General features: G+C 45.7%; 1 protein-coding gene across 1 annotated transcript in view; it reads left to right on the top strand.

The window, feature by feature from the left end:
* Positions 1-1,349: 1,349 nt before the first annotated feature.
* LOC8028901 (5'-3' exonuclease PLD3) overlaps positions 1,350-22,676 on the top strand; it is an 83,698-nt gene continuing 62,371 nt past the window's right edge. Inside the window, exon 1 of the mRNA XM_029972504.4 lies at positions 1,350-1,448. Within this exon, the coding sequence (XP_029828364.2) occupies positions 1,407-1,448 (42 nt within the window). The 5' untranslated portion in view covers positions 1,350-1,406. The remainder of the gene's footprint in view (positions 1,449-22,676) is intronic.

Raw genomic sequence — 22,676 nt, 5'->3', positions numbered from 1 at the left:
GTTTTCCAACACAATAAGTCGAACCTCCAACAGGGCATACTGAACCTTATCGACTAATTTATTTTCTTTAATATTTTTTTTGTGCAAGATTTGGGTTTGAACTCAAATCTAAAATCTAAAGGAAGAGGGAAGCAGTATGACGTGTGCCTTATAAAACTGGCCTTTATTCGTGACTTCAATAAAAACAAACCTTCCATGTACGGCTCGCTCGACAGCCGACATCACTTTCTTGATGCAACTTATAATCAAGAAGAGTAGCCTAGTCAAATATTTGTTGACCGGGTGTTATTGTAATTATACTTCTTTTTTCTTGGTGACGTGTATAGCAAGTATGGTTACCTAACCCATGTCTTCTGACACTATTCAATTTTTTTCACACTTTTGCTTAAAAGCTGCTGAGGCTGAAATAATTTCATCATCTATCCTAGTTACACATTAAAATTACTCATAAGGGGAAAAAACGCGAATAAGAAAAATGAACTTCTGGGCATCTTTTTAAACAAGTTATTACTCGAGCGCAATTCTGTAGAACAATGCAACATGTAAAAACCAAAAAAAAAATGGACACTTCAATATTTAACGAAGCTGCTACAGCTCTAGCCCGTGTGGCGTAACTGCGGGACGAAACGCTGGAGATGCATTTTTATTGAGAGATTCACGAGCGAGCTGTGGCTACAGAAAACGCAGCTCGAGGGAGTGATCATGCGCTTCAGAAATTACAAAAGGGCGTTGTCGTTCAAGAAAAAAATAACTCATTTGAAGCGTGGATGAGGAACGGCGAGGTCATTGGAGCGAACGAACAATTCCCCTGCCCTCAACAAACTCATCTTCGTCGGGATAAAAATGGCGCGTACACCGTACGCCAACAAACAGCGTTGCCGAGTTCCTGAAATATACCCAGAGCAAATAAATATGCGGAAAGAAAAATAACCGAGGGCCGGCGAGGAGGGGATTCCCGGCCTCGGTTGTCTCCTTTCGCTAGACAGACGCAGATGCCACTGAACCGTATGTTGAAGAAAACTCTTGCGGCAGAGAAGACGTTGACGCAAGGAAGACACGCCTACATACACTTCGTGCACTCCTAAGCTAACAGTGCAGTGAAATCTACGAGCTTGCTGATCCAGTCATAAGTTGTTATTGTTTTTTGTCACGTGATCACGGGTTTCTCGCAGGCGCGGGGGGGGAGACGAAAGGGAGGCTGCTGATTGGCCCAGCAAGCGTGTAGCTTCCACTGCACTGTCAGCCTCGGGGTGAGCGGAGTATGGGAGGATCGTTTTGTTTCGCTTTCAAAACAACACGGCTCGGAGTAAAACTAGCTCGCGATCTCGGGGAGTGTTCAGTCTGGTGCGCTTTGTGCAAAGGGGGCGTTTGAACCGCGTGTCTTTGTTCTTGAGTTTGGAGGCCCGATGGCGATGCTACGGGACGACGTGACATCGCCGATGTCAAAGGTAATGTGACGGTCTATCTGCGCCTCGGTGCGATTCTTTGCATAGATATATGAAACTTGGCGGCTATGCCTCCTGTGCAATAAACCCTTTTTAAATTTGCGCGACATCTAAACTCGTTTTCACCTCATTAAAAATAATAATAATAATAAAGTGCGGCTTGTCGCGGAGCCAGTATTAATTTCTCCCTTTTATGCGGGGAATTGAAATATAGTATGTAGGTGCATTCTTTTTTAGATTCTATACATGTCATCTTATCATGACGTATACGTTTCAAATGCCATTAGCGTCGCTCCTTCCTCCGACAACGAAATCTTGTAAGGACTACTTTGTGCGGCGTATGAACAATGCGCAAAGCTTCCATTTTGTAGTCGACGTGAAAACGAGAGTAGCCGCTGCTCCGATTATCCCGAGTCCGCCATTGTTCGGGCACGAACTCTTTGCAGCTATTGGACACGAGGGCTGCGTCAGCGTTCGGCAAGGAGTCGGATCCAACCATAGGCTTCGTGTCCATGTACGGGAATATGAATAGATATCAACGGCTGCACCTTTTATAACGGGCGGTAACTTGCGCCACCTGTAACCTAAAAACTTGAAGAAATATCGACCGTCAATATTGTTTGATGCGGGGTTTGACGTGGGTTTAGCGTGTGGCGGAGCGTCTCCAGTTCTAACCTTATAACGGAGCGTTTTACATAACTGCGTGCAGCCATCTTTGTTTGTAGGGTTGTAAAGTAGTACGTTCTGAGCGTGCAGAGTATGGCTCTCTTCGTATACGTGATATTTTGTACGCCGAGCATGCATGTTCACGGCCCATGACTGGCTTTTTTTTTTTCTTTTTTGGGGCTGAGAGACTGGGTTGGAGGTTTTCTCGGAAAGATCTACACTCAACAACTCGGAGGGTCTGACGTCTCGCAGATGCGTGGCACTGCTGTCGGTACGACGCATGCGCGCACTTTCCTTTCTTTCACACAAATCTGGTTTTTGCGCACGCGCAGCGCCCATACCTGGCGTTGGCAAGCGAATCGACATCGACAGCGGCGAGCGCTTCAAAGGGAAGCTTCTAAATACAATTTCGTGCCGAGCGAGTTTTTTCTTCTTTTTTTTTTTTTTTAGTTTCCCGCAGAAGGGACGCCATTTTGACAACACACGGGGCAGGAATTCAAACAAACTCGCTACGCATGCTGCAGTTGCCGGGAGTTCATAATGTGACCCTTTCTGAGTGAACAATGCGCCCTACAGGGTGCTCTCGAACGCTACACGGGTGCCAAAGAAAAATAAATTGTATAAAAGAAACCGAGAAAAAGAGAGACTAACTTTTTCGCAAAGGTGTTTTTAGCTGGGTCATTTATCACACCGAAATTGTATATCGGCTTTAAAAAAAATTAAGTCTAAAAGAACGGACATGGTAGACCAGGAGCGGAGAAAAACTGGAACGGACAACACAAAGCTTCAATGTCAGCATTGAACCAGCTTGCCTCCACACTTAGTTTAATTTAGAACAAAAAAATTGTGTTTTCTTATGCACGAAGAGAAAAACGGCAAAAACCATCTGGTTGGCGCTGCTCCTCACCAGACGGCACGACATAAAGCAAACACGTAAATAACTTCAAAGTCGTATAATTCATGAAATACATTCAAGGGAATCGGTGAGGGAATTGGTATGGTCACGTGAGGTATATTTTCCCGTCGAATTTAGCGAGGAAACAAGAATGGTTTATAGGTCACGGTCACGTGACGTAGAGTTCTCCCGCTAAATTTAGCGGGAAAACTAGATTGGTGTCTGGGTCACGAGACGTGAATTTTTCCGCTAGCGGGTAACTGAATTCGTGTACAGGTCACGTGACGTCGATTCCCCGCTAAATTTAGCGGGAAAACTAAATTGATGTTTTGGCCACAAGACCTGAATTTTCCCGCCAAATTTAGTGGGAAAACCGAGTGCCGTCGATTTCCCCCAAGGTATATGGGCCACGTGACGTGACGTGACGCCAGTTTCCTGCCACATTTAAGCGATTAAACTGAATTAGTGTATACGTTGCGTGATATCGATTTCCTGAAACCTACACTTATATGGCTTGAGTGTTATAAATGTACCACCTAAAGACACCTTTGTGAAAAAGTTTCAATGCACTCGGTTTGTGTGTTTATTTATACGAATGTTTGTTTACGCCCGAAAAAAAAAAACGCTCGAGAACACCTTGTATGTTACAGTCAGGTCAGTTCGCTTTTCCGCAGGTCACGGAGACGGCCAGTCCCAGTGAGCGGAAAAGGTATCTCAGCGATCGACGAAGCTCGAAATACGATCACGATCAAGAATGCGATGAGCGCAGGAACGATAAACACGATGTTTCACTCGCTCGTTGTTCGGGGCAGCGTCAAAAGAGCACCATCCTGCTGTTCGTCATTTTTTGTGTACGTGTTCCATCATTGTTGAACTAATCATAAACAGAAAAGTCCCAGTGACGCACTTTTTACTCTGCTTGTTTGGTCCGATTAGCTCGTAGCGTCGGTTGCGTCAGGACTTAAGCTGACACAAAGTATAGTCGCATTTTGTGCTTCGTCATTTGCAGACCGTTCCTTCTGTCGTTAGCCGCAAACCCACCGCCCAGCCTCCCTCGCAAAATAGAGAGGAGTATTGCGCGCGTGTGCTGCACGTCTTGGCCACCAGGGGCAGGACCGCTGGCACAAAGATGCAACGCGTCCAAACTTAGAGGTTTTTTTTGGACGCCATAAGACGTTGTGTTTGCCTTATATTATATACTTTAAAAGAAGCTGATTTTGTGGTGCTTGAAAATGCTTAATAATGCTGTGTGTATGTTTATACAGGCGGAAGTTAGTCAGCTTCAATGGACGTCTGGTGTCTAAGCTGTAGATGAGCAATTTAGCCAGTGCAGTAAAAACGGCTAGCCTGGGGGTCTTTAACGTGCACCACGCAGTAGTGATGCCGGAGCGCTCCCCGGTTCGATGCTTATCGAGATCGAAATGGGCAGGGGTGTGGATTGAACCGAGGATTCCTGGGTTCTGCGGCGCGAGATTTCGCTTCACGCAAGCCCATCACGGCCACGGATCCTGCCTCCCCTACCCCCCCTACCCCTTTCCGGAAAGATGCTTAGCGAGGTTCTCGTTAAAATCATGTGTTTATTTTCACCACTTAAAAAAGTTAATTAATAAAAAGTTAATTAATACATTTTTGTTCATTATTTAGCTAATTAGTATGTGTTTTGCAGTTCCTGACGTCCGCCGTGGCTGGCATTTTGTTCCCGTAAAGAGTTTCTTTTTTTTTTTTTTTTACCTATTTTTAAAGAATTTTGAAAACCGTCGCCGAAACACCCGGTATATATCTTCGCAGCATTTGTCTGAAAGCCCCAATCCCTCCGCCAGAATGACATTTAACACATTTCGATTAATTGCACGCTGCTGACAACACTGTGCTCTACGCTCCGCTCGCGTGCCGCTAAAAGCCAGGCGGCTACGAACGCAACAATAAAACAGACAAAAAAAGAAGCGGGACCTAGTCGGGCGTGTGCTACCATGGTTTTCGCGAAAAAGACAGCTCTCAATATTGATTCGACGAGTAAACAAGAGACAAAAAACAAAGCGCTAAAAAAAAAAGGAAAAATGCCAACGTAGCGGCCTTGGCATTTCGCCACGCTGCCCAGTCGATGCGTCGTGTGGCGAGGCGCGGAAAAGCTACCACCTGTTGCGGTAAGGCGCCGCAGTTTCGAACAGCACGCAACTCTTTGCACTCTTCTGACGAAGAAGTCTCTTTTCTTCTTCCGAGATGGGGTTGCGCCGGGGGCAGACAGTGAGTATGCATATATCTACATACGTTACACGCGACGCGCGAAATAAGCGGATCGTCCGTGTACCACCGTAAGGGCCAGCGAATTGCCGGATTCTCTCCGATTTGCTCTTAAGCCGCAGTCACGCTTCTTGTATACATGCATCGTATTCAAAAGGCGCGGTGTTCGATTGCAGGTGTAATGAGGGAAGTTTTCGCGGACGTGCCTCAAAAGCATAATCGAAGCATGCCCTGCTTCATACACATGGATACACTTCGAATATGTCTGCAGAGTCATTTGTATACTGTACAAGGGGTTAAAAAAAAATATGCGCACGGTTTACATTTACACACTATACGCATCGCCGAACGCTATCTCTCCGCTCAACTGTAGCGAGACACATCGTGGTGTCTCGTGTTTGCAGACTGTCGTTTGTATGATGCACGAGAAGCGTGACCCCGGCTTTAGAGTCACGGACAGATCTTCACGCTTCTTGCTCCGTGATTGGTTTCATTGCGTTTTTATCGAATAAAGACACAATCTGATTGGCTGCGAGGTAATAACTTGATGCATGAAACTTGCCACGCCCCGCATTTCTTATAAGCTGTAAGAAACCATATGGAAGTCAGTGCTTGTTTAATTCAACTTTTATCTGATGAAGTGAAGAGTTTGGTCCAATATTCTGTGGCCAGCTACTTAAAACTTAAAAGAAAAAATAGATAGAATCTGCGATAAATTAACTCTAATCAAAAAATATGTACACTATTATTAAAGAATTGAACGACGCGTACTCACCCAAATAAATATATATGAACACTACAAATTTAAACGATCACGCGATAAGTGCAATGAAACAGAATCATATAAATGATAAGATACAAGATAAAATAAACGGCATACTAAACGTTGGAAATAAAGCGCGCTTCTTGTTTCCTCTTTACATTAGTTATTATTTCATCCCTATTTTAGTTACATTAAAAAATCGCCTGGTAAGGCGGATGCACGTTTCTGTTTCTTGAAGTCAAACCAATAACCTAAATTGTTGTAAAATAAAATTGGGGCTCCCATCCACGCTGTGAAGGTGGTTGGTGAGCGAAGCTGTGGTATCACCTGCAACGATTGCCTACTGCACTATAGACGCTTTGCAGCAGCTGTGCCTGGGCGCCGCCATAACTGACCTTTAGTTTTTGTTCCCCCTTATCACGTTTACTTCACTTCATTATTACCATAGCAGGCCAGGTTACTGACATCTTAGACATTATTCTGTCTTGCTCCCCAGCATTGGCCTTTATGGAGGCTCGTCCACACCAATTTTAGTGGCTCGGTATCTCGGTAAAGCAAGAGAAGGTCAGCAATGGCGGCTGTATTCTGGCGCGTGTGTAAAGCGTCTATACGAAATGCCGCCGCCGGTCGCAGCACGCCGCCGCTGGTCGCGTTGCCGTTTCTTTACCCTTCTGCCGCTCCTAGTATACACGCTGCTCCTCGGGAGTCCTAACCATCCGTGGCCTATTCATCGCGGTGCTGCAGTAACAATGAAATCAGTTGCTATACTTCCTTTCACCTTACGTTTGAGCGCAGCGGATGTTACGAGCCATCGGAGGCCAATCGGAGGCCGTGTGAGGGTCACGCAGACTTGTACACGTTACTGAAAAAAAGTAACGGACTACAATTACAATTACAGCCTCGAAAAAGTAATCAGAAAATTACTCTAAAGTAATCGATTACTTCCCACGTTACTTTTCATTCAACTTTTCTTATTACGGTAGCATAATCCTTGGGGTCTGGCGCTCAGTTGTTCCGAAAAAAAGAAAGAAAAAAAAGCCTTGACAGTTTTTGCTTAGAGCTGAGTGAGCGACGCCAACACACACAATCCCTCTCGGGAAAAGATGAATAGAGTAAAGTAAAAAGAGCGCTGTTTGAATACATTACTCACGAGAGGCTGCATAAGGTAAATAGTAATTTTTCATACCTAGACGTAGTCTCCGGTGTACAAAAAAAATGAACCCAGGAAACGAAGCATAGTGAAGTGGCCTACTAATCCCCAAGGTGCCGTGCTTAGTCGTTTCGAAACAAAAAACAAATTGGCCGTTGTCTAGAGCTGAGTGACCCCACCACATCTAACCCCTCCCCCCACCGCCCCCCCCCCCCCCAAAAAAAAAAGAAGAAATTTATAAAACTTGTAATGGGTAATTTTGGAAGCGATTATAGCAAAAAGTAATTCAATTACTAGGATTGTTACTCCTTAAAGGAAGTATTTGAAGCGTTACAAAATTCAGTAAAATGTAATCCATTACAAGTAATCCATTACTTGTAACGCGTTACGTGCAAGTCTGGTGTCACGTGACCTTAGAGATGGGTCACAGCGACGTGCGGAAAGCGTATCACAGGCCACGCCCACAGAACGGGATTGGCTAAGATAGCTCGTAGCATCCGCTGCGTCTCGACGGGGTATAGGCGGGTTCTTCTTTTATATAAGGAAGGCTAGTGACATCACTACGTGCTTCGAATTGTTCGCATGGCGCCGTTATCATGCATTATGCGGTTTGCACTTCACACGAGGGCTTTGAATGACGTCAACCCCTTTCGAAGCAGCTGCAAACCCAATCTTTACTGGAACGCGTGGGAGGGTGTTCCTATTGTTCAAACGCGCCTTATCATCCATCATGTGGTTTTGATGCTTCTTTTGTGGGTTTTTTATCAAAACGGATACTGAGCTGATTTCAAAGGAGATATGATGTCTTGCCTTCAACGGTTCGCCTGGAGGTTTTTGCTTACAACGCCAACGACACGAAAACTTCCTTGGCTGGTAGAGGTATACAGTTTCGCTGTAAAAAAATGAAAATAAAAAGAGCCATTGTCGAGTATGGTTAGTTCAACCCGTAATCGACTTCGAAACCAACACAAGCAGCGACCTTGGGGATTAGTTATGGCCGCTACTTGTGTTGGTTTTTGTGTAGTGACTTTGCTGTTGAACATTTAGTTTCGAATATTTTCTTGTTGCTTTTGCGTTTCATTATCGGAATTCACGAGCAACGTCTACGGTATCTTTTTTACATATGTATATATTTTTCATTATTTTTTGTTTTTCGCTCGTATAGACATTTTTCGTGTTCAGCGTTACTTGTCGTTTTTGGTTACTGCTGCATGCGGTGTTTCTTCTTTTTACGCGGGATGAATGTAACGGATATGATTGCACGACGCAAAGTTCAATCCGCGAAGTGTTCATGATTATTGAGCCACAGTACGACACCCCACGGGTTCTTGAAATTTAGTTTTTGTTTTATTCTTGTTGTTTCTTTTTTTTTTTCCTGTAGTAATGCGTTTGGGGGGGGGGGGGGGGGGAGAGACTTGTAGAGTTGGACTGCCCGTTCTCACACACAAGCACACATGTGCTTAAGTGAGACGATTCTGGAAAATGTATTCTTGAAAGAAACCTGGAATAAACACTGAACCTAACTGCGGCGGTTCCTAATTATCTAGAAATTGCTGAAACACTCATTCGTGCTTTTTCGACGTACCTGCCAGTTGTTGATGGCGCTGTAGTCTGGACTAGGAATGCAACACGACTCTCACACGTCGGGAGAAAATGAAGCTTTAGGGAACTGCAGACGCAAAAAAAAAAAGGGCGGAGCGGGCGTTTTAGGTTAGTAATTCGTCATGAGAGTACTGGGTGAGACGGTAAAGATCAGCACATTTAGCGCGCCTCTCAAAATTTCGAATTCCAAACGTGCATACCTGAAATTGGGCACGCGGATGTGGTTTCGCGAGAAATTTTGTCTCGTGTTCTTTTAGAGCTCAACTTAAAGGGGGTGAAATATTAAAAATGAAACAAAAACGGCGGCCGTGAATTTCTTATGTCGTATATACACCAGCCAACCTGTACGGTTTGCAAGCTCGTATCCGGGTGGCTTGCTGAACGCAAACATGCTGAGAATGCCCTATTGGAGTCTGCCGACGAGCGGGATAATCGCAACGAGTAATATTTTCAACAAAATATATTAATGCTGAGTACTTAGAGCGAGCTCGCAAACCCGTCTGCAGGCAACAAACATCCGATATATGTAGTAAATTGAAAATGCACGGCCGTTTTAGCACTATTCTTAAAATTTCTCCACCTCTGTTTTGTGCTCTGAGAAGAAAAAAAAAGAACGTGTAAAGCATTTTGCGAAACTACGTTCTCGTGCCCAATCTCAGGTACTTATGGTTAGAGTTCTAACTTTGTCAAGGCTTGTCAGATGTTCTGACGGCCTCACACTGTACACTCTAGTGTTCATTCCTAAACTTGTTCTTGCTGAAAAAAAAAATCTGGGACTAAAAAAAAATATGCTTCAGAAGGTACGCGCTCAGCAGCAAGACCACCACAATGGCCGCTGATCTGACGTCATGCGCAAGCGATATATACGCCAGCGAGCTGCGCTGATATGTCCTGCTCCTGCAGTGGTGCTGCTGTCGGCGCGGGGCTAAAACAGGCGAACGCCGGCTTGTTTGTAAGCAACCATGTTGGTCTATGAATGCAAATCGACAACGGCGACAGATCTTTGTTTGTTTGTTTGTTTTCATATATGGACCCATTGGGAGGCTGGGCTCGAGTAGGGCCACTAGTACCCGACTTACACCGGCAACCTTAACCGAAGTTAGGTCAGCCATAACTCCAGTTACGCTCAACCACAGTTACCACACTTTGCAAGTGGGATCCCGGCTTATCCTCGAACCCCGCGCTGAGGTGAGGCGGACCTACCCTCTAGCCAAGACGTCCGCTGCTTGTCATACAATGTTGCCAGGCGTCTCTTGTTGAAGTGTACACCAACAGAAAGAAACTAAAAAAATAATTATAGAACATACAGGTGTTGTCGTCAACCGCGAAAGAGCGCTAAAAATAAATGAAATACCTAAACCAGTAGGACATCGAAACATTATTTTAAAAAGGAATATCTAAAGTCCCAAAACGCTTATCAGAATGTGCCAGAAGCCGCATGGCCATTGCCTCAACGACGGCTGCGCTCGCGGCAGCTCCCATAGCTTCCTCGGCGTGCTGAAACTACCGTACATTGTACTGAAACAGAAGCTGCGATCGTTATAAAGTCTGCTCAAACCCTTAAACATGCACCCTTCTACAATATTTGATGCTACAATTTTGTGCGGATACCTTCCCCCGCATTCCGAAACAGTAAGTGCGTCGCTAACGCTGGACGTCGGCGATCAACGTTGTCGGCGATGCAAAGACGCCGCCATCTTGCCCTCGCGCACCCCAATGGCGTGACCCTAGCGCACCCCAACATGGCGGACACGTTACGCGGCGCCAGCATCGCTCAAAATGGCAGCGCACAGGAGCCTTTTTTGCAGAAGAGTTCACTGTCGGACAGCTATTTCACGAGAAGTGAAGAGTGCGCGTGCACAGCTTTGATGGGCCCTCAAGGTGCACGAGCGCGTGTGCTCTCAAAGCTGCGACTGCATAGCCACAGAACGTTGCCCGAGATTATATTGTGTGGTAACTATGGTAGACCGTAACCAGTTAAGCGTGCCCGTGTAGAACTAAGGTATAAATAAGATACGCTTAGATATCAAAACTCCATTTCCATTTTTTTTTTTTTTTTTGCGGGTGCCGCCAATTTGGTGCTTGGTGCAGTGCGGTGCAATCAATGATAGTTCTAATACTTGTTCCCATTTCTCTTTTTTTTTTTTTGTTGGTGCACTAACAGAATACCATCGTAATTGTTTACTGGCAGTAAAAAAAAAATTTTAATTTAGTTTTATTATTATTATTATTATTAAAGCAATATTGAAGCGATAACTTTACGGACGACGATTTGCAGCGATTTCGACCTTGTGGGGTGTAGTCGCCGCTATGGAAAAACCCTTCTCCCCGCTCTCGGCGCGACGCCAGGGAAGCCGGGTTTTTCCGTCGGCTCCACAGCGCGGAGTGAGAAGAGAGGGGAGCCTAGGCAGCCCGCCAGTAACGACGCGGCGGAAGGAGAGTCTTCCGTGTCGTCTGCTTCAAAGACTTGTTTTCAAACACTATACTCGCGTTATGCGAAATCCCACTTTGGCAGTGTCCAGTTGCTACGCGTCATGTTGGGTGGTTTTAGAAACTTCTACCCCGTTTACCCACTTCGCGGTTCACCGAGCACTGGTGGCGGTCATCAGTGGCGTCCACGACGCCAACCACGACGGCACGAGAATGAACCGCGTCGCACCTCCATCCCCAGGTACGTGCCAGCACCACTCCACGCGCACTGTGCGACCGTGCTGCACCTATAGCTTTCGTTTCTTCGCGCATTGTGGGCGAAAAAGTATTTGTTTGTTCTCATTATAATAATTGTTCATTAATTACAATTCTTATCTAACGAAATTTACCTTGTAGCGTCTCTGACTTTTTATAGCTTCTTTGTTGATGTTTTTTGTTTTGTTTTGTTTTTACATTGCGTGTGCTTCTTTATAAAAATTTCGTTGGGATCAGTCCTACAAGCCTAGGATTTTGGCAGTCCCTAAACGATACCTTGAAGACCTTTAAGCACCAGAAATAAAGTATTATTATTATTATTATTATTATTATTATTATTATTATTATTATTATTTTAAGCGCCAAGCTGGCCGAATTGTCGCTACTCTGAGTCGTCGCTTATGGGGTGGCTCGAGGCTCGCGACCAATCGCAACACTTCCCTATTCTCGTTAACGGACACGGGGTAAATACCCGGGCTTTCAGACTTCCCTCCCGCTGTGTTTGTCGCGCGTCTTGCCCGCGGCCATGAGGCCAGCCCGTGAGCTAAGAGCCGCCACAGACTGGCTCCGTCAACAGAGACGACAAAGGGAAGTGCGCCGTCTAAGAATAGCAGCGTTACATGCGCGCTTCGCCGTTTGTGTGCGTGGGGTCTGGGCCAGAAAGAGGAAGGGTCAAAACCCCCCGCGGCATATACTGCTCGCTGCACTACCGCTATCGCCTTCTTTGGCTGCCTTCGAGGTTGCGGGGGCGCGCAAGTCGATCCCGCTGGGACGGCGAAGCGACATCCAGCAGTAAGAGAGTTTTAGGGGACCGTTTTATAGCGAAGCTGTTATGTGCTAGGATCTGGAGAAAAAAAAAACATGCGTCCATGGATGTTAACAAAAAAACTTCGGTTTAAATGGCGCTCCTTCGTTCCGACTGGTCGTGGCAAGTATAAATAAAAAGAGGGGGCAACCCGCGTGACTCAGCCTTTCTTAGAATTATTAGGTTGTGAGGTCCTGATCCCTTGTTATCATCTACGGTCACCGACTTGTCTTAGCTAAGAGTGCGCTGTGACGAGGCTGAGGGCAGAATGCGCAGTTCTAACCTTCTTTTCTTCCGCTTGCGCGATGCTGATAAAGAGACTTGGGCTCTTTATCAGCCTTGCTGATAAAGAGTCCAAGTCGCTGTAAAACCTACAATAGTCGCATACCAACACCTATACGCATACCAACGAGCAACAACAGAGCGTGTATAGACCTCACGTTTAGTAAGAACGTATCCGAAGTCAAAATACAATGGCGGTTTACCGTAGTCACCATAAGGCAATGATCACTTTAGTCACTAAGAGTTAAATAGACACGATTAGACAACGAAGTCATGTACGTGTCTTCATTGCAGTCATACGTAAATCGAATAGTTGTCGTAAAGTTGTCGTAAATTCGTAAAGATAACAGCTTCGCTGGTCGTCCATCCTGACGTGAAGTGCATGGATGGGCTCTACAACGTTTTGCGCACCCGATACGGTAGGATGAGCCCTCCGGTAGGTACTGCACATGCGCATTTTATACCGGACGGCCCATCGCGTATACAGTATCGGATGCGCAAAAACGGTTCTCTAAAACTCTCTATTCATAGCGAGTTCCTGACATCGCGTATACGCGCAAGCGCAAGCACCATGCATTTGCGTTAGCGTCCCGTTTTTCACACTGCGCGTGGACGGCAGCCCAAACTGCGTCTTGGATTGGCGCATGCATGGAGACGACGCGCATGCGCAGCGTGCATCACGCGAGGCTAAGGCAAGCACACATTGTGGTCGCCTTTTCTCCTGTACGCGATACTAAAACTCTCTCTCTAATACGATTCTCACACATAGCGCAGGCATACGCCAATACACTCTAAACCCACAGTCAAACTATTTCATTCGTCGTATACAAAAAACAAGGCGTTCGCTGGGGGCACGATGAGCGAATTATCTGCGAACAGGCCTCAAGCATTTGTCGAAGAATGCTTGCTTCTTACATACGTATGCTTCGAACGAAGGACAGTTTTCGTACGGACAATGTGACAAGGTCGTCGTACGAGGAAAAAATACGGCCTCTGAGAGTGCCGGCAGACTGACGTTTTTGCACGACGTATTAGTGTCCGCGGTGCGTCTCTACTACGAAGCTCGGCGAACGCTCTGCAGTTCTTACCGTGTACACCACACTGTTGAGCTCGTAACGTGCACTAAGAGCTTGGGCAGCAACAGCACTCGAATTCGTCGGCAAGCCTATGCGAAGCGCAAGTTCGTCTGCTTCTTTTGCGGGGGTTGTGGTGACGTCAGAAAGACGCCGAGCTCTGATTGGCCCTGATTTAAGGATAGTGGGTAGAGCTTAAAGCAAGCTGCCTAGGGGTCTACCCACTATCTTTCAATTGGAGCCAACCAGAGATAGGCGTTCTGACGTCACCACAACCCCCGCAAAAGAAGCAGACGAACTTCCGCTCCGCATAAGCAAAGAATTGTTGTATACCGCAAATTTGGCATCTGCAGTCGTACAAAGGGTTAACGTCTCCCGTCCTAATGCTTAGATCTCATTTTTGAGCCGGACAGGCAGTCGAACACTATGGTCGCTGCCAGATTTAAGAAGCACCCGTAAGAAAACGCGAGGAAACGCTCCCGCGTGAATGAGCCTTCATTCGCTTTTCCGGGTTCTGATTGGGCTGCGAAAGAATAACGAGATGCTCGGACTAACCACGCCCTGAATTTCTTGAGTTGTCAGTGAGTACACGCCTCTACAACAACTCACTGATGTGCCTCCACGTAAAGAATTGTTGTTCAAGTTATTACACTTTCCAGCGTTTAAGGTGTACAACCACCGAAACCAGAAGTGGTCACGTTTGAAGCGAACCTATTAAGCAATTTGGGCGAATAAATGTATCGAAGCCATTTGCTGCCAGTATTTGCTCTTCGAAAAGAGGCCTTCGCATAACTCTGCAAAACATATTTTAAGGGAAAGTAATATTACATTTTCCAAAAACGCTCAGCACATTAAATGTCTATCTCGTCACATACAAAACAGCCCCCTGACTGTATCATTTTTTGATTCGTCAAATAAGTGCAACGAGCATGACAATGAGCAAGGAAATTGTCCTTCCCATTGTCCTAGCTCATATATTTTTTTATTTGTCTAATAGCTCGGAAACGTCTATAATTAGCACGCTTCAGTGTAATGACAGTTATCCATATTGGGGCTTAAAATTATGGTTGCCAGTTATCTGAAACTTTATCTGAAATCACAAACTACGCTTTTCCGTCCTCCACAAATGTTTACAGAGTTCGCGACAAAGCAACGCAATATTGCACGAGCTTCCTAACACCGAATCTGATACTGAGGAAGTCGCACTTTTGAATCATGATGATCGGCAGTTGCGTCTGCTGTGCACTAAGCACCAAGATGGCGGCGCCCACAACCATACCGGGGCACAGAATGCCGATACTCTAGCGTAGCTCATTTAGTGGCTTTATAGAAGCACCGTTGCATAAATTGCACCGACAAAAATTTTGTGGAAAAAAAAAAGCGGCGGAACGCCGGCGTCTGGCGTTTGGCTTTCGCATTCGAATGCGTTCGACAAGTGCACTACCATAGCCTCCTCTATACTCACAAAGTCTGGCAGTTCGACGACGGAGCCATAGAGTGCCCGGTCGCAGATTGGGAGCGCGAGGATCTGGTAGCACAGAGCAACAAAGAGTCATTTCTCGGGGAACCTGGACGTCAGCGCACAGCTTATGCAGCGGCGAGGACCCGAAACACACTCGTTCGCTCGGGAGAAGTGCGTTTCGGCGTTTCGCCGCGGCTGGGCGCCAGTCACGTGGCTCTCCTCTCATCCGTTGTCTGCCTTTCCCATTTCGGCGGCAGCTTCTCGTCGCGATCTGCCAGGCTTTGTCAGTATATTCAATTTTCAATTCAATTTATTTACTCCCATGATATAAAATGGGCGATGGAGGCAGGAGAAGAAGCTACTGAAGTGCAGGTTGACGAAGCCCCTGCCCCCTACAGGCAGATTGGTCAGCGGGATATAATTACATTATTTGAAACAAAACAAAAAAGAAACAGAACATACATACACCACACCAGTGTTGTACGGAACGGCGTTCCTGAAACGCGTTCCTTTTAGAAGGAACGAAGGAACGCCGCCGTTCCATTTTGCATCAGTGGAACTGGAACAGAAACTCGTTACATTTTTATTGGAATGGAAAAAGGAATGGCGTTCTTTTTTTGTCCAGTGGGGTAATCTTTGCTTTATTTTTAAAAGGGAAACTCTAAGAGTATAAAAAACAACAATATCTTTGCGAAGAGCAGGATCTCGTTAACTTTTAGGTTACTTATCTTAGAGTTTATTTTGTGTGGGCCTCGTTTGGTAACAGTCGGGTGCAGCAGGGCGAGTGAATATTGATTCTTTTTTGAGTGCCCGAGACTGCGGTACAAAAAGCAAAACGTTTTGGTCGAGGGAAAAGACACAAAAAGAGGAATGTTTCAAACTCAGCTACTTTCTTTGCTTCCCCGAATCCTGATACACCCAGGAAGCTAAGGCTGCCTACAGCCGTCACTGAACTTCCACAAAAAGACCTACAGTTACAACAAAAGAACAGGATACCAGACAGTGAACGCACCCTTGTATCCCGAAGATTGGTCACTTAAAAGATACACAAAATTAAACTTTATTCCCTCTCCCCTTGTCTGCCACGTTCAAACTGAACAACATATCCAACCTTCACAAAGAAAGACTTGTACTTTTCAAGACTGACTTTCCAAAAGCCCTACCGTCTCCTTCACCTGCTCGTCTCGCGGATGGCAACATCGACAACTGCTGTTACGTTCGAACAAGGGACTTTTTTATATTAAAATGCGTGAAGTAGTTAGTTGTTAAAGCTCGTGCAATGGGGGGTAACAGTACATTTGGCTCGTCTGAATCGTCCACCACAAGCATAAATATAGTTAAAAGCTGAGATTTGTAAAATTGAATATATCAACAAATGAAACCCTGCATCCGCTTGTTTTCTTTTCATCGTGCCCTTCTATCACAGCATTCAAACTCGTATGTTCTCATTTCATGTGATATATAAAAAAAAAGGAAACTTTGCTTATTCTAACTAAATGTGGTAATGAGCTAAATACATATGTAACGTATTTGTAACGATAGTTTCATTTTTTTAACTGTAACGGGAACGAGTTCCTTTTTATACATATGGAACTTGTAACGGGGACGGGTTCCAAAACTTAGAAGGAACGAGGAACGAGCTTTCGTTCTTTTTTTAGAGGAACGTGTACAATACTGTACCACACCGAGAATTATGTTATTAGGAGGATAATGCATTGTGCAATATCTTCTTATTTAGATTTTCTATGCAGACGCCCTGTTCTTTGTAAAAAAAATCAATACTGTTGGAAGTGCGTGCTGAATCATCTGAAGCCTGTAGGTAGTTCGTGGAATCTCTCAAGGATCCGTCGCTGAGCATTTTATATGCAATATTTTGGTTAGTTAATTTGGAAATTTGCCGTAATGGACTATCAGGAAATTTAAGTGATGCCATGTACATTGTTTCTAGCTTATATTTAAAATATGCTTTGATTTTCTTTACCTTGTGTTTACAGAAAAGACGTTCAGTATGTGCGCAAAACGACTCATTAGTTACGATACAAATTGCGTTTTTCTTCAGCAAAAACTATTTATTAAAGTTAGTACGCGCCGTAGTTCCCCAAACTAGATGGCAGTATGATATACGTGAATTAAATAATGCATTGTAAATTAAAAGCTTTACACGAATTGGTAATATATAGGATGCTTATATAAAGCACCTATGATACTTGAAAGTTTGAGAGTAATGTTTCGAACATGCGGAGTCCCATAACATATGTTCGTGAAAAATCACGCCTAATGTTTTAACAGTAGCTACAAATTTAACCTCCGAGAAATTCATCCTTAATTTTGTGGTGGCGCTGCACACTGTAGCTTTTGGTCTGAAGATAATTGCATTTGTTTTACTTTCATTCATTTTTAGGGAATTGGAAACAGTCTACCAACTAAGTTTTTCTAGGCGTATATTGCACCGGTAATTAAACTATCAATGTTTTTTTTTTCCTGAAGAAATATACGGGTATCATCTGCATAAATGACAAATGAGGCATCACTTGCAATAGTAACTACATCCTTTATAAATAGATTAAACAGCAATGGCCCCAAGGCACTACCTTGAGGTACTCCTGTCAGAACTGTTTTCAGCATTGAAGAATATCCGTTTATTTCAACACTTTGCTGCCCGAAGCTCAAGTAGATTTCTATTGGAGACAGGGAATGCCCTAAAATTTCATAAGAATATTTTTTTTCAACCGAATTTAATGACTCAACCGGTCAAAGGCTATAGAAAAATCAGTAAATATTCCTAAAGTTAGACAATATAGGAGGCTACGGCAGTGGAGACAAAGGAGGCTAGCTTTAGGTCTACCTTCTAACCCTTATATTCAGAGCTCGGCGTTCTGACCGTCCCCTCTCCTCTCCTCCTCTCCCTCAGCTTCTCGACTCACAGAAAGACGCGCCCGCCGGCAAACAATGTCCTCCCGCGAACGGAAAGCGCTCCCGAGAGAATTGGCCCTAAAGTGTGCAGCGCCACCACAAAAAAAATGGCGAAAAAGCCCGGCCGCCATCAAAAAAAAACGAAGCGGTTTTTTTTTTTTTTTTTAACGAATTGCAGGAGAAGACATGGCGCAATCGTCCGCCATTATGTACAATCACGCCGTACTTAACATCCCCGTGCTAATGTACTGAGAGCCGCGATGCAACTTTCGGCCGTCAGATTTGCCGAACACTTCAGTCAAATCTTTTGCGTGCGTGCGTGCGTGCGTCCGCGTGCGCACACTTTACGTAAGCGTGTGTGTGTGTGTGCGTGCGTGCGTGTGTGTGTGTGTTTCGAACCTTCGCTTAGAACTGCATGTTGATCGCGCCTGCTCGGCTTGAATTCTTGATGCGAATAAACGGATGGATGGATCAGTGCATGCAAGAGCCGTATATGTAGAGAGTTTGGTCAATGGGAGGCGCGGGCAGAGCCAGGGCGTGCGGCAGACTCGGAAAGAGGGCTTGGCATGCTCTCTTGACCAACCAGAAGCCGAAAAGAATCCCCTAGCGGTGGTAGCGAGAAACAGTTCTGATCAAAGGTCTATGTTTCGTATATGGTTTTAATAAGTGCGTAAGGGTGAAGTGTAGTAACTCTTTGTGGTTGAAAATAGAGTTCATGTGTTGTTTTCATCATGATCATGCAGAAAGATGTAAGAAACGAATGCGCTACTCAACTCTGTTTTGCACGGACAGAGTGTGACCGCTCGGACGGAAGATTCCCTGCCCTCGGCGCTTGGCGCAAGGATTATGTTGATCGTTCCGCTAGTCGCACTCTTCCACCATCATTTTGGATGAGCGTGATTGAAACATCACGTGTACCATATTTTCAGTCACCGAGAGTTACTCCGATGCACTTATCAGGTTTGTTTCTCGCGACCACCGCCAGGGTATTATTTCCGGCTTCTGGTTGGTCACATTTGAATTTCCTAAGACTCTCTGGAAGACGCCCAGCCCGCTTTCGGCCAATAGCGCCTCATCATTCGTTTCCTAAAGACCGTTTTACTGAAAGAGGGCGAGAGAGAAAAGGGGAAAGGGCTACCGGCGCTTTCCCCCTTTCTGATTGTGTAGAAAGAGTGAAAGTCCCGGATGAGAGGCTTCGCCGGTGTTGGGTGCCTGCTGTGCGCGAACTTTGTTCGCGCTTTTTTTTCTGCTTTAAACTCGCAAACTTAATTAGAGCCAGAGGCTACAATGGCAACAGTCCCCCGGTCATCGGGACACCATTGCTGGGTCATAGGGCGCACGAATAAAAACAGAAAGCATAGAATACTGTCCGAGGACATATGTAGCTTGCAAGGAATCCAGCAAGGCGAGAGCGCCTGCAATGTCTTTGAGCTTCATCGCTTTTCACATGACCCCTGTCTCCGGGGGCAGTGGATTGCGTCCGTAAACCGAAAAGGCGTTTCCTCAACGCCATCCTCTCGACTTCGCTCGGAACATTTCGTGAATGGAGCGCGCACCGAACGCTGTACCACCGATCAACATGGGGTACGCTCGCAATGTGCGTGCGAGTTTTCTCATGATAACTGCTGTTTCAGCTTGTAAAATTTCGTAACTGAATTTATCTTAATAGTGATAATTTGCAGTTGTGACTGAATCGATTTTATCATCTACGACACTTCTTAGTTCAAGGCTTATTTCCGCCGCCGGGTGAGGCTGGAAATTGTTAAACGTAGTTTATTGGTTTTTTTCTTCGTTTTCTTTTTTTAATTGCGATCTTTTGCCCGATACAAGAGAGCGCCCCTTACAAAAATGATCAATGAGTTTCAATTGAGTTTCTATTCAATTGAATGACTTTCAATTAAAACTCGTTTCATTTTTTTGTAAGCCGGCAAAAGCGCTCCTTGGAGTGCCGCTGGTGGGTTGTTTCCGTCGACTAAGGCGCTTTGAGGCGCTTGATAGTCGCTGCAGGGAACGTCTCTTGTGTTGCGATCTGCGTTTTCAAGCCCATTGTGCACGTTTCTTTGTTTGAGTCATGGCACCCGCCAGTGTGGCGACGGGGGGAACAGCGGCAGCGAACGTGCCAGCTATAGAAATTGGAGGTGAGTACCCAAAATATTGCATCAAATAGTAAAATAATTCGTGGCTGCTTCGAGGCTTTCTGCGGTTCGATAGAAGTACATCGAGAGCGTCTTCGTCGTTCATTCATAAGGAAATATAAGAACAGGGACACGAAGATAAAAACAGCACAGCAAGACGATATGTAGCAGCTCCGGGCGTTTACAAAGTTAATTGAGGTTCCCGTTTCGTGTATCGCTTGTTGATTACAACTAAAAGCGGCTCCGTTGAAATAGGCCCATTGCAAGCAAAAATGTATAAATGGTTCATCATTTCCAGTCATGCGGAAAGCAATGGAGCACAAAAACATTCCAGCCGTACTTGCCTTGCCGGATTCCATGCAAGCTACATATAAGCCCTCGGACATTATTCGACGCTTTCTGTCGTTATTCGTGCACCCTATCACCCAGCAATGGTGTCCCGATGACCGGGGGACTGTCGCCATCAAAGACCATGGCTCTAATTAAGTTTGGGAGTTTGAAACGTAGAAGAAAGCGCGAACGAAGTTGGGGCACTGCAGACGCCCAACACCGGCCAGGCCTCTCATCCGGGACTTCCACTCTTTCTACACAATCAGAAAGGGGGAAAGCTCCGGTAGCCCTTTCCCCTTTTCTCTCTCGCTCTCAAAATGGCGCTACCCACGATAAAACGGTCTCGAATGGCCAAACCCTCGACATATACGGCCCTGGTGCATGCATGATGGCTATTCCCTTTGAATCAGGCAGTAACTTGCGCCACCCGGTATTTTTTTTTTTTTTTTTTTTTTGCTCTAGACTAAATAATTTGGTCAGATTTAAACTCTATCCGACCCTTGATTTTAGTCACCACTGTACTTTCGCTCCGCCGCGTTGAGGTCACTTGGCGAGCCAATGGCTTCGTGCCTTTTAACACAAAGACAGCCGCCTATTTGTGATCGCAAAGAAATGTCCATAGTCGTATAAGTGGTCAACATATAACGCCGTAAAAGGACGTCGACAACATCGTTCGCTGGAGTCGCAGGAGTTCAACGCTTTTTCTACGGCCATGCCATCTCGGACATTTTCAATCTTCATTCTCTTTTTACTTATCTTGTGTCGTTTATTTCAAAGCATGCAACGCTTTTTATCGGAACACCCTACACCCAGACATTTTTTTCCGCCCTCTTGTCCGTGCCTTTTCTCGCTAAACATACCTGGGAAATTAGACCGGTACGTGATTATGCAATAATTTGGGTCACACGTTACACGCTGTTGATCACGCGGGAGCGTTTTCGCGCTAAATTTAGCTCGAGAATTCAATTGGTGTATGAAAAGCAATTGACTTTACGTTAGACCTCGACTTAACACCATGAAGTACATAGCGTGACAACGTCGTCGCGTGATGTCAGGCTACGTGCCACAGAGTTAAGGTGTCACGTCACGTGGCGCAGTGACGTCACGTGACTAAATAACCTACGTCGCGTGACAGGACTTGATATTGTGACGTCAAGGTGTTATGCCACACTGTCACGTGACATTAGTCCACGTGACGTTTGTGGGCACCCTGGCGGCTCCCCAGCCCAGTTGCCCGACTGCGAGGCAAGGGTGCCGAACTTTTCCCGCGTGGCGGCGACGTCACGCCAGCCACGCGCACATCGCGTGCGCCGCCTTGATAAGGCGCATCAGGGGCGGCGCACAGGGAGTCGCTGCCTGGACTCAGGCGCCGGTGGTATCAATGTTAATCGTCTCGTCGATGTCCCATTAAATGTAGTTTCTTGTTGTTGAAACCGTTGGCTCCGTGTTATTCCTCCGGGTCGGGTATGCAGCAAGGCAAACCGACCACACGTTATGGCCCCAAATGGCACCACACCGTGACGTCGCGTGACGTGAGATCGCTTGACGTCAATTAAAAAACATGTTCAATCCCCGAAGCGACTGTTTAAGGACTTCTAGACAGTATTAAAGGGGCGGTGTAACGATGTTTCTACTTCACGTAGACATCACTTAGAACGAATCCCTGTCGTTTATAACTCACAAAACACGCGTTAGTTTGTCTCCCTGTGTACAGGCAGTCGTAAACAAAGAATTAAAGAAAAACGGGAAGCGTTCACCCCCTCAACTCGCAGCCAGATCGAGAGGCCACGTGATGTCTAACCGATTATATGCCACCTATGTTGATCATAGCCACTCGCTGGAGCTGGCAAGGCACAGGACATGCGCTCAATTCCAGACATTGTTAGAGTTTGGCTACTGTCGACATTACAGCAATTGGAACACGAGCCACTACCCAAATGCTTGTCGAGCTGTTGATTATCGCGAGCCCGAATCGTGAGCTCTCGCAATGCTCGGGTTCAATCTATGAGCCGCATTCATATATCATCATTGGGAGGCTATATATATATCGTCACTGGGGGACACTGCAACCTCCAAACTACGTCATCAAGTTTTGCGAAAAAGAGGTTGAAAGAAAACGCTCGCTTTTATTCTTGAAATAACACCGCAACACAAAAGTGTCTTGGATCAATGGCGTTGGGTGCGAGTGTACTTGAGACTAGATGCTCCGCCCTCTGCGCGGCTTTCGGT

This window comes from Ixodes scapularis, unplaced genomic scaffold (assembly GCF_016920785.2).
Source record: "Ixodes scapularis isolate PalLabHiFi unplaced genomic scaffold, ASM1692078v2 PGA_scaffold4__175_contigs__length_147842914, whole genome shotgun sequence".
Lineage (NCBI taxonomy): Eukaryota > Metazoa > Arthropoda > Arachnida > Ixodida > Ixodidae > Ixodes > Ixodes scapularis.
Note: the sequence above shows the minus strand (reverse complement) of the source record. Positions and strands in the feature narration are given on the sequence as shown.